Genomic DNA, 12,261 nt, shown 5'->3' with positions numbered 1-12,261 from the left:
TGAATGTGTGGCTGAAGAGTTTGTGCAGGGGGTAGGGTTTCAGATTCCTAGATCATTGGGATCATTTCTGGGGAAGGCCAGACCTCTTATAAAAAGGATGGACTGCACCTGAACTGGAAGGGGACCAATATCCTGGCAGGAGGGTGGGAATCAGATTGTGAATACGGACACTAGGGTAGTAGGACAAAAGCAGGATGCTACAAGCCCTATGTTGAGGAATGACAGGAAGGGGGCAAATCATAAATGCAACAAATCAGAAAGGTTGAAATGTCTATTTCAATGCAAGGGGTCTAAAAGGGGATGAACTTAGAGCTTGGATCAATACGTGGAACTGTGATGTTGTAGCCATTACTGAAGCCTGGCTGGAGGAAGGACAGGATTGGATGATGCAGTTACTAGGGTATAGTTGTATTTTTTTTTAAAAAGACAGGAGGGGTGTGGCATTGTTCCTGAAGGTTCGAATCACAGCTGTATGGAAAGTGAGTCAATGAGTCAGTATTGGGTGGAAATCAGAAATCAGAAGGGAACAATCACTGTGCTGGGAGTAGTTTATAGGCCCCCAAATAGTCTCCCGGACATTGAGGAACTGAGAAGCAGCAGGTTTTAGAATGGAGTAGGAAATACAGGATTGTAGTCATGGGAGATGTTAACTTCCTTAATAAATATTGACTGGGACTTCCTGGAGCTGAACTTGTTAGGTGTGTTCAAGAAGAATACTTGACACAGTGTGTGGACCGGCCGAAGAGAGGAGAGGCCATACTGGGGTCTGGTGCTGAGTCACAAACCAGATCAAATGATAGACCTCTGGTGGGGGGAGCACTTTGGTGTAAGTGATCACAACTTCCTCAGCTTCACTTTAGCTGTAGACGAACTTGGGCTAAATAGGAGAGTGATTAACTGGGGAAGAGCTATTATGAAATGATTAGGTAGGAACTAGGGAATATTAATTGGAAAGAGATGCTCAAGGGGGAGAGCAAAGAAGTAATGTGGAGGAAGTTACGGGGCCAATTGAGCTGGGTCCAGGGCAGGTTTGTCCCACTAGGACAAGGAAAAAAAATGGTAGGAAAAGGGAACCGTGGATGACGAAACAGGTAAGTTGACTGGTAGAGAGGAAGAAGCAAGCCTTTGTTAGATATAGGAAGCAGGGATCTGATAGGGCTCATGAGAAATATATAGAAGCCAGGAAGGAGTTTAAGAAGGAAATTAGGAGAGCTTGAAGGGGGCAGGAAAAGGCCTTGGCAGATTAAGGATAACCAAGCCGTTCTGTTTTTTTAAAAAAAGAAAGATGACAAAAGTGAAGTTCGGCCCACTAAAAGATAAGAGACAGCATGTGCCTAGAAGCGGAGGAGGTAGGGGAGGTCCTGAATAAATACCTTGCTTTCAAGAGAAAAGGATGAAGTTGAAATACAGCAGGGCCATGTGTTGGACAATGTGGTGATTATGGAAGAGGAAGTGTTAGATCTTCCAAATAACATCAAGATTGATAAGTCCCTGGGGCCGGATGAGATATACCCTCGGTTGCTGTGGGAGGTAAGAAAAGAAATTGTGGGAGCATTAGCTATGGTCTTTCAATCCTCTTTGACTATGGGGGAGATGCCAGAGGATTGGAAAATGACAAATGTAGTCCCTTTGTTTAAAAAAAGGTAATGAGGAGAATCCTGGGAATTATAGGCCGGTGAGTCTCACGTCAGTGGTGTGTAAACTATTGGAAAGGATTCTTAAGGATAGGATCTACCAGCATCTGGTGAGGTATAATTTACTCAAGAATAGTCAGCATGGCTTTGTAAAGGGAAGGTTGTGCCTCATGAGCCTAATTGAAAAATTACTATGATCCCCCACTTTCCCTTGACTCTGTTCAGGCTCAGCTCTATGCTACAAAGGACACTAATTAAATGCTCCCAACCCTTGTAACAGTGCACATCTTACCAACAGTTTCTCCAGCACCCTTCCACATTTCTAGGCCTGGAGTGAAGCAGGGTGGTCCCAAGCTGGCAAAGAGAGAGAACAAAGAGCACGGCACTTTTATAGGGTCCAGCAGGGACCAATAGCTCAGGGCCAGGAGGGTTAATCCAATTACAATAGCCCAAGGCCAAGTACAGACATGCTGGACAGTTCGGGTGAATTATATGGTGTCTATGGCAGGGTGGGGCAGAACCAAACCTTGATTTGGCAGCTGGTGTGTCCTCTGACTAGGTAGGGGGCAGTGCTGTCTCATGACAGCCATAACCCTTCCCAATAAAATCCTGATCCACAGCCCACATCCTCACTCCTACTCTCACTCTCCACTTCCTTTTCTCCCATCATCACTCCTAATCCTTCCCTCCTTCCTCTCTCATTCTCTTTTACAACCTATGGCTGCATTCTTGTCCTCTCCTTTTTTCCCTTGTCCCTAAATTGCTTTGTTTTTCACTCATTTAATTTTTTTAAATTTAGACATGTCACTCGGTAACTGGCCCTTCCAGCCCACGAGCCTGTGCAACCCAAACACACCAATTGATCCTCTGTTTTTAAAGGGTGGGAGGAAACCCATGCAGACACGGGTAAAATGTATAAACTCCTTTGTTACGGGCCCAGAGGACCCCAAAACCCAGCAGCAATAGAAATTCACCAAAACAAATTGTTACTTAAACAAAAGTTGTTTTTAATTTTCTTTAAACATTAAAACAGGATCAGACTTTAACTTGTTACTATTAACTTGACTTAACCCCCCCCCCTTTCTAATTCTAAGCACGTGTTTATATAATGTATACAAGGTCAGAAAAGTTCTTTGATTCACAGTCCCAACTCACTTCTCACCCCTCCAAGTGCACAGAATTTAACATACATGAATTTTCACCAAGCTCTGGTGTTTAAAACCACTCCGGAAGGTTGTCGTTGGTTTCAGAGAGAGATTCATTGCTCATTCAAACTGATTCCCTCCGATCAGCCACTTCAGTGTCTTGACGAAGAAACTTGCCCCATCAGGGTTTTCCGAATGATAACCTCTTCTTCCAGGTCACCATAGAGTTCCTTTTGTTTCCCTTATTTCAGGTGAAACCCTCTAGCCAGCCATTCCCTCATGTATGGGCCACTCTCAACCCGTCTTCAAAATAGGGTTTAAACAACCTTCCAAAAGCCACCATGGAAACTGGTTTTTCATTGTCTCTGTGTCTGCAAAACCATACAACCTTCTTTAGAACAGCAAACTGCAACCAGACAGATTACAGCACTGGACCCAAACTTGAACCCATTCTTTTGTTGCTTTCAAAACAATAATCTATTTACACCTGAATTTGAAGTTTATTGAGCTCAGGTTCCTCTGTTTGCACCTCCTTGTGAAAAACCTTCAGCAAAGCAGTTTCCATCACCTTTACAAAGGCCCTGGGCCCGGAGTGTCTGGTTTGAGCAGAGCTCTTGCATCTTAAATGAGATGTTTTGTGAAGTGTTTGCATTTTTTGTGACCTACACTAAAACTCCCCACAATCTATCTCTTCCAAAAACATTTTATATTATATAGATATAATCTATCACACCTTACAGACAGTGGTGGATTCTAACTCGGGTCATTGGCGCTGCAACAGGGTTGCGCTAACTGTGTTTCCCCATGTCCTTATCTTTCCCATTTTATCCATTGTACCCCCACTCAATTTCATTCCAAAATAAAGGGCCACAAGATTATGAGAGGCATAGATAAGGTAGACAGTCAGCACCTTTTTCCCAGGCCAGGACATACAAACACCAGAGGACATCTGTACAAAGTGATGGGGAAGGAAGTTTAGGGGAGGCAACAGAGTGGAGGGTGCCTTGAATGCATTTCCAAGGACTGTGGTGGAGACTGAAACATTATGGGCATTTAAGGGACTTTTAGACAGGCACATGGATGGAAGAAAAACAGAGGGCTATGAGGTAGGAAGGGTTGAGGTTTCTTGGGTAGTTAATGTTGGTACAACATTGTGTACTGTAGTGCAATGATTTATGTTTCTGTTCATACTGGCACACATACTGCCCAGTCTTCTTGTCAAAAGATTTCAGATTTAAACGTTAATTTGCCCAAATGAGTGAAACACAGCAGATTAGAGAGGTGCTCGTGATAAGGTTGATTCAAACCTACTGCTCACCCGTCTTCAGCCTGACGTTACTTTTGCAGCTCGAGATATCCAAAAATGGGAGTATGTTCCCCTTGGACCGTTTCTGAGCAAGAGTTTTGGAACGACCATATCTCCCTGGGTCGTAACGATGGAAGCTCTGTTGCCGTTTGTAATCGCCAATCCAGTACAGGTAATTGGCAAGGACACAGACACACTCACTGTCAATTTAACCAGTAAGCACATCTGATTTGGTTAATTAGAATGACAGCCTTGTTTGAAGTCTGTTCATTGTTGTAATAGATAAAAGATTGCAGTCAATTTATGACTGCAAGCTCCCATGAACCACAATGAGATTTCAGTTTAAAAAAATCCTGGAGACATTTCAACCACAGTGTCTGCAGACATTTGTGTTTTGCATTTACTTCAGATTTCAGCAACTCTGATTGAGGATGAAGTATTACTTGGGGCATGGCCAGTATTCTTTGGAAGAGTGAAGTGGAATATTTAACCTCAGCACTGCAAGTCTAGCCCGGAGTTTGTGTTGAAGTCTCTGCTTTGGAATTGTGGCCTCAGACTTCGAGGCAGTCACCAATGGGAACAGCTTCCCTCTGTTTACCTTCTGTAAACTGGTGACACGTCCATCTCTAGCATATCTCCACGAAGAACAACCGAGCTTTGCCCATCTAGCCTTGGAGTTGAGACCCTTCCAATTACATCCATCATTTTGGTACCTTCACATCCTTAAAGTTGGCTGATTCTAATTGGATCCAAAACTCTGGTTGGGAACTAACTGGCACTTTACAATGGCTTAGCCTAACTTTCCATTTATGTACCACATGCCTCTGTGAATCTCTGGACTCCATGTGCTTTACAAGCCGATCTCTCAGCATGTCCTGCTACTCTCGGAGATTTGGGTACCAGTACACCTTTTGGATATTTGACATCTTCCATCCGCTCTCCCCCATCTCCTTCCCCTAAAAGGTATCATTCCAACTTCTTTATAGTAAATTCCATCTGCAATTCACCTGCTCATTGAGCGAGCCTTTACTCATCTTCTTGGTCTACTAATATCTTCATTACAACAAGCCTAATTGTCAGACTTTGTGCCATCTAAACCATTTAAGATTCTACCCTATACATCCTCGACATTCATGTATATCGGAGAATGCAGAGTGTCAATGCGGAGCCCTGGGGAACATCATAGTCTGTCTCCTCTCATCTGAGAAATATTCCCTTCAATCTGCATTGTTATCTGATCAGAAAACCCTTTCAGCCCTTAACTGATCGGCTCCAGATATCTGCTATAAACTCAGTAGGTCCAAGTGCTTACTAAGTGCTTTTCCTAATATTGTTTCCAAATGCTTCCCCACCACTGAGGTTCGATTGACCACTCTGCACTTGCTGGACGTGACCTTGATCTCGTCTTTCAATGAGGGTATTGAGATGTGACTGGCAATTCTCTGATTGCTGGAATATTGGGAAATGGCGCCACATCCTTCTCCAGCTACCTCCCTTCCCTCAATGTTATCTGTTTTCCATACATCTCCTCATCCCTTTTCAAGATGATCAACTATGCACCTCCTCCCCTCCCCCCCCCCCCCCACCCACACACCACTTTCCATTCAGATATCCTACTACTTGTACATTAGCTTCCTTAGTATTTCAATCATTGGATCCTGCCCCTGTCTAGTAGACCAACACACGACTGTACTTAAACGTGAAACCTAAAGTTTGAAGGTTCAATTAATTGCCATGTAATAAATAGTGGAATTTGTTATGGTGGACAGATTTTCCATTGGCAGAAGTTGCCTGAAGCGTCTCTTACAGTCAGAGAAAGAAGCAAGAGAGTTCCCCTCAGGGACACTGAGCGTCCATGGATTCGTCTCCAGTGTGCTCCCGCATCCCTCCCCCCCCCCCCCCCCCCATGCAGCCATATAGAGTGCAGTCTAAACCATCGGCCCCAAGCTCCAGATATGAATCTCTGACACGATCTGGAACCCGTCAGTGCCCTAGATTCTGAATGAGGGTTTACTGTCCTAAATATGTGCAATGTACAGATGCACTGAAATTTTGATTGCTGCAGTCATACAGGTGCTTAAGATACACCAGCTACAACAGTATAATTTAATACTAGCACAATATGTCATGCCTGAAAGGATATATAAATAAATGTTCATTGTGGTTAGTACAAAAACAAAGTGGTGTTTCAATCGTGCAGATATTTTCTTGGTCCAGGGTCAGTTGGTCATTAAGGTTGGAGTAGTTTACGAAGGCTCTAGAGCCTGAGAGCTGTTTGGGGGGGAAAATAATCTTGAACCAGAGATACTGGAATTTGGGCTTCTCTACCTCTGCCTGAAGGGAGCAGTGAGAATAGGTTGTGATCAGGGACCATGATGATGTTGGCTGCTTGCTTGAGACAGGCCCTCACGTAGATGTCCTTTGATGGACTTGGCTGAGTGTACACTTACTACACATTTCCAAACCCGGCTATGATGCAGCCAGTCGGTATAATTTCCAAAGTGCAACCATGGAGGTTCTATAGAGTGTTCAATACCATGCCAAATCTCCTCAAACTTGGAAACCAGAGGCATTGTTGTACCTTCTTTGCAGTTACCTCAATGTGCTGCCTCCAGGAGAGGTCCTCAGATAGGTGGACTCCCAGAATATTAGACTAACCCTCTACACCACCAATGTAAATGGAAGTGTCAGCCTCTCCTTCCTAAAGTCCACAATAACCTCCTTGGTCTTGCAGAGCAAAGTTGTTGTTCTGACATCACTCAACCAGATTCTCCATCTCCATCCTATGTTCTGATTCACCAGTACCTATTATTACAATTAATTTGTATTGGAGCCAAGCTTTGCAATCCAATTTGTGAGTGTTGAGGGTGTAGAGCAGGGGATTAGGAACACAGTCTTGAGGTGTTGATGGTCAGTGAGGTGGAGCAGGTGAGATTGTGAAGTATCTATTGTAGCTTCAAATGTCATTTCACTTTCCTTCTATTGATGTTTTTGATTGTATAGGATCCCAAGCCTTTCCCCTACCTCTGCAGTGATGACCCCTACATGTTTGACATCAACCTATTTGTTTCCATTAAAGGTAAGTTATGCCTTAAAATTTAGTTTGCCACGCGTCGCTTTTTAAATTTGGCCAGGCAATTTAAATCAACTATTGTTTATTTAAAAAAGATAAATCAATTTAATATTATCACACATTGCATTAATTTCTTATCAGCTGGTGAGTTGGGTGAATCCTTCACTTGTTGAAGAGTATTGGTTTCTAATTAAGGAAAAAAAATGGGAACTTGCACCTGAATTCTGAGACAGAATTTGGATCAGTCTTCATACACGATAACAACAGAGCAGGAGGAAATTGAAGCTATAAAAGTTGACGAGTTCAAGAGTGAGGTATGGTCAGTATAAGTTAAAGGGCATTTTTCTAAAAAGAGGAACACAAGTTATTGAAAGGACATGTTGAGAAAACAATAACAAACACAACGCGGGGCTTGATCAATCAAGGCAGTGTATGAAAGCATGGAGTTCACACTGAGAATTTTTAATGCAGGTGAGATCTGTGACGGTGTTGCCTGCGATGTGAGCCAAGCAGTTGTGGGGGCAGATGAGAGAGAATGGGACTGTTTCCTCCGGGGAGGAGAAGGCGGAGGGTAGAACTACGACGAGCGGTCTGGACAAAGTGGGGTTGGGGAGAGTTGGCAGGTTAGAGGTCACAGGTTAGCTTAAAGGGGAAGAGCATTAAGAATAAGACAAGGGAAAAACTTTTGTGTGACACTAGTGGCTGGAATCTGGTACACACTGGTTGCAGATATGCGGGGGGGGGGGGGGGGGGAAGGTTCCATTTGAGCCTTCATGCAGGAACTAGATAAAATACCACTGAGAGAAAAAGGTTGCAGAGCTTCAGGGAGAAGGTTTGGAAGAGGAACTAGAAATTGCTCTGTCAGAGAGCTAGCATAGACATGATGGGCTGTTTGGCCTCCTCTACTAACCATTCTTTGCTATTGGAACAGAGAAGGCCAAGAAAGGAGGATTTAAAAAACCATATTTGAAATGGATTAATAATAAAAAGGAAAATTCTAATAATGCCTTCATAAAAATAAACTTAAAAATAACTTGAGATGAGAGCTCACCCAGGTTCAGTCAAATTGGGCTGAATGTCCAGGTGTGCTCCGATAATGTTTCCGCATTCACACACCTAGAAATGGCATCTGTACCTCAGTTGACCGAGTTAGAAATGAGCCTTTATTTTATTGGATATATTTGTCTCAGTGGGAAGTAAATTTGGGCAAAATTTTTAATTAGACATAGAGCATGTTAACAGACCATTTCTGCCCATGAGTCCATACCACCCAATTAATCTACAGCCCCCCCCCCCCCCCCGCCAGTATGTTTTGAAGGGTGGGTGGAACCCTGAGCCCTCGGGAAGAACTCACGCAGACACAGGGAGAACGTACAAAATCCTTACAGACAGCGCGGGATTTGATCATCGCTGACGCAGTAAAGGTGTTGCTTGTGCTAATCGCTTCGCCAACCGTGCTGTCCCAATGGAACAGAATGGGGTTGGGGAGAGTTGGAGGGTTAGATCTCAATGGAACAGTCTAACTATATAGAGAACAGTGATTACTTGCAGGGAGTTTGTAAAGTGTCAGTGAATTAATGAGGTTAAATATTAAGGCAGTTAGTGTAGAGGTTAGGGCAACGCTATTACCGTGCAGTTACCAAGATTTGAATGCATTGCTGACTGTAAAGAATTTATATGTTCTGCTCCTGACCTACATGGGTCTTCAGGCACTCTGGCTTTCTCCCACCCTCTAACCATATATGGGGTTTAGTACGTTAATTAGGCTAATTCAGCTGCAAGGTTAGAATTGGCTTCTATCGTGTATCATTTACTTATGGGCAAGGGTCTGTTCAAAAGTTAAGTAAAAATAACTGAAGTGAATTCTTTGAAGCATCTTTGTTTCTTCATTCAATCTTTTAATACAATATTTCAACTATTCAAAATGTTGACATTTGACTTGGCTTCAAAAACATTCTCTGTATTGATGGCAGGTGAAGAGATGGCTGAAAAGGTGACTATCTGTCGGTCCAACTTCAAGGTGAGAATGGTGATTTTTTTTCCCCCAGTCATAGAATCTGTCAAAAGACAGCAATCTTCTCCCAGTCATCTCTTTGATAGAGCCTTCCAAGGATCCAATTCCCTTGCATTTCTCCAAATCCCATGTCAAATTTTCTCTCAAGTATATATTCTGGTCCCTTTGAAAGTTACAATTGAATCTGCTCAAATAGTCTCTCAGATGGTTCCCTTGACCCTAAAGAGACTGTGTAAACTATTATCCTGCCTGATTCCTCAACCTTGTTGTGCCTTCAGTGAACAGGAACAGAGTTGGAGTGATGAAGGTTAGCACCCCAAAAATCCATAAAATTGCCTAAAGAAAGCATTTTAAAGAAGGAAAGCACCTAAAGAAAAGTCCTTTGCACACTCTTGGGGTGGTGGGGGGTGGGGGGGGGGCGATGAAATTGTGCAAAAGATTTGATGGGGCATTAGCTCAATGAGGAGCTGCTGCCATCAGGCAGGAGGGAACCGGAGGCAGCACTGGGTAGAGGAGCCGCACTCATGACTAAAGATCATAACTCGTAACACATTGATCCAAAGTCTGCTATTCAGTAAATAAAATGTGCTGTGCATGATTGCCTCAGCTCTGCATTCACAGACCCACTTCCCCCCGCCCTCCCCCCTTATCAATTCTAATCTTTCTTCTCCATATCCAATGCTGGAGAAACTCAGCAGGTCAAACAGTGTGGTTTATATAGCAAAAATATGAAATGTTTCGGGCTTGAGCCCTTCATCAAGGAATGAGAAAATTGTAGGCAGGTGCCCAAACAAAATTTGGGGGCGGGGGGGGAGGAGAGGAGCACAGTCCCACAGGCAGGAGATAATGGGTGGATAAGGGAGGGAGGGCACTGCAGCAAGTGGGGGAGGGAGGGATGACTCTGTGAATGGAGAGAGGGACAGGGGTGGGAGATGGAGGGATGGGGAAGGGAGGAAGAATAGTCCTTTTGCATGTTAGTCTCTACTCCTTTCTTCCCCCTCTCCCCGCGTCATTTTTATTCAGGCGCTGCCTGCTTTTCCCATACCTCGAGGAAGGGGTCGGACCCGAAACATCGGTAATGTACCTTTACCTCCTGTGGACACTGCGAGGCCGGCTGAGTTCCTCCGGCATCTTTGCCTTTTTATGATAACAATGTCACATGCATCCAAGAAATGATGGGGATTGAAATCAGAAATGGGGTGAAATCGCGCTCAGACCACTTTTGTTCAAACTTCACCAAGAGGCCTGCCTTGCATCTGACACAAAGTGACCTATTATGAGCTGTCAATATCTAACTGGTACCTAAGCTCATAACTGGTAGGTCAGCAGGGTGGTTTTGAATCCAGTTACTCAGCACGTTGTAGCATGCAAAATGGAGCTTTTCATTACAATGGTATTCCCCGACTTGCCACCTGTGCAACTTACAGCCATCCATACGTACAACTGAGAAATAGTAAAGAAAAATGTAAGTTCACTTTTACAGTGAAAGTCGGGCCTATCTATGGAAAATTGCGCCTCTTGTGAGAGCTGGCTGGTGGCTGCCGTGCTGAATTTGCCAAACTATAACACGGATACAGGGTAATTCTGACATGCGTCCATTTCGAGATATGACCAGTTGGTCAGAACCGAACACGGATGCAAGTTGAAAGTACCTGTACGTCGGTGCATATGATGAGAAACAATTCTATCAGTGCCATACGATCTTTGGTGTCACTCTTGAGAAGGTCTTTGGGATGTGCTGGCACGATAAACGTAACCGATGGGAGTATCTTTTTTATGGCTTTTAAATGAAACAAATCTTTATTCTCTTCAGAATATGTATTGGACCATGAAACAACAGTTGGCTCACCATACAGTTAATGGATGCAATGTAAGGCCGGGAGATCTGCTGGCCTCTGGAACCATCAGTGGCCCGGTGAGTATCCATAGTCTTTCTGCTCTCGTGCATCTCGTGCAGGAGGCCACTCGGCCTTGTTGAGTGGGTGTTGGTTCTCACCCAGCTATCCTCTCTCACACTTGCCTGTCCCCTCTCCCTGACTGACTTTCCTGGGGAAGTTTACAGCTGACCCATCAGCCAACGCCCCTTTGGGGACGCAAGAGGAAACCGGAGCGCCCGAACGCTATTGCGGTGAGAACGTGCGAACTCCACACGGACAGCGCCCAAGAGCACTGGATCAAGCTGCACTGTGAAGGCTATCTCTTTTACCAAATGAGAATGTAGTAGACTGGCTTTCACAGATTCAATGAATAATAATTACCGATTGGATGTCCTTTGACAGTTATTTCTTTGCATTTAATGTCATCACATGTCCAGGAAATATAGGGAAATGCTGGAGGTTAACAGCTGAACTGCTGATGTTTCCCTATGAGCATCAGAAGGTTTAGGTCTCCTGTGCAACCTTGTTGTCAGCTCCACCATGTGGGTTTCCCATCCAAGCTGGTTAGTATTTGAGCTTTGTGGTCCATGGCTTGTTTGCTTGCTGTATCACCCCAGGATACAGGGAGCACTGCAGTTTCCCCGTGGTCAATCCATGAGGAAGAGGGAAGAGCATTGGCAGGTGCGACATTTATTCATTAATTCAGTGGCTCTCCACCTTTTTCTTTCCACTCACATCCCACTTTAAGTAATCGGTGCTCTGTGATTAGTAAGGGATTGCTTAAGGTGGGATGTGGGTGGAAAGAAAAGGTTGAAAAACCACTGTTTGAATCGTGCCTAATTGACTCGTTACGTGCACGGTTTCATCGCTCCAAAGGAAATGGGCCAATGACAATTTTTCTCAAGCAAAATATTTCATTGACAATTGGGTCTAGAGCAGTGATTCTCAACATTCCCTTCCCACTCACATCCCACCTGAAGCAATCCCTGACTAATCACAGAGCACTGATGGCATAGGGAATACTTAAAGTGGAATGTGAGAGGAAAGAAAAAGGTTGAGAACCATTGGGTTAGTTAAATGTTTTGTGGGGTTTATGTTTTTGTTTCTTTTTTTAAAAAATAATTTTAGTGTTCCTTATAGACATGGTACGGCACAGTTAGTGTGGTCATTAGTGCAAAACACTATTACAGCACCAGCGAATCAGACACTGTC

The 12,261-nt window shown here is 44.0% G+C and overlaps 1 protein-coding gene across 3 annotated transcripts in view; it reads left to right on the top strand.

Annotated features, from left to right (window-relative positions):
- fah (fumarylacetoacetate hydrolase (fumarylacetoacetase)) overlaps positions 1-12,261 on the top strand; it is a 60,815-nt gene that overhangs the window by 42,220 nt on the left and 6,334 nt on the right. For 2 of the 3 annotated variants that reach the window (XM_069911732.1, XM_069911731.1), the window contains 4 exons: positions 4,127-4,257; positions 7,089-7,164; positions 9,132-9,178; positions 10,986-11,087. In XM_069911732.1, coding sequence (XP_069767833.1) covers positions 4,127-4,257; positions 7,089-7,164; positions 9,132-9,178; positions 10,986-11,087 — 356 coding nt within the window. Of the gene's footprint in view, positions 1-4,107; positions 4,258-7,088; positions 7,165-9,131; positions 9,179-10,985; positions 11,088-12,261 lie in introns of all 3 variants that reach the window. The other variant, XM_069911730.1, reaches the window with a different exon arrangement.

The sequence above is a fragment of the Narcine bancroftii genome, chromosome 14 (genome assembly GCF_036971445.1).
Source record: "Narcine bancroftii isolate sNarBan1 chromosome 14, sNarBan1.hap1, whole genome shotgun sequence".
In the NCBI taxonomy this organism is placed as follows: Eukaryota; Metazoa; Chordata; class Chondrichthyes; order Torpediniformes; family Narcinidae; genus Narcine; species Narcine bancroftii.
The sequence above is the reverse complement of the archived record's forward strand: the minus strand, read 5'-3'. Positions and strand labels throughout refer to the sequence as shown.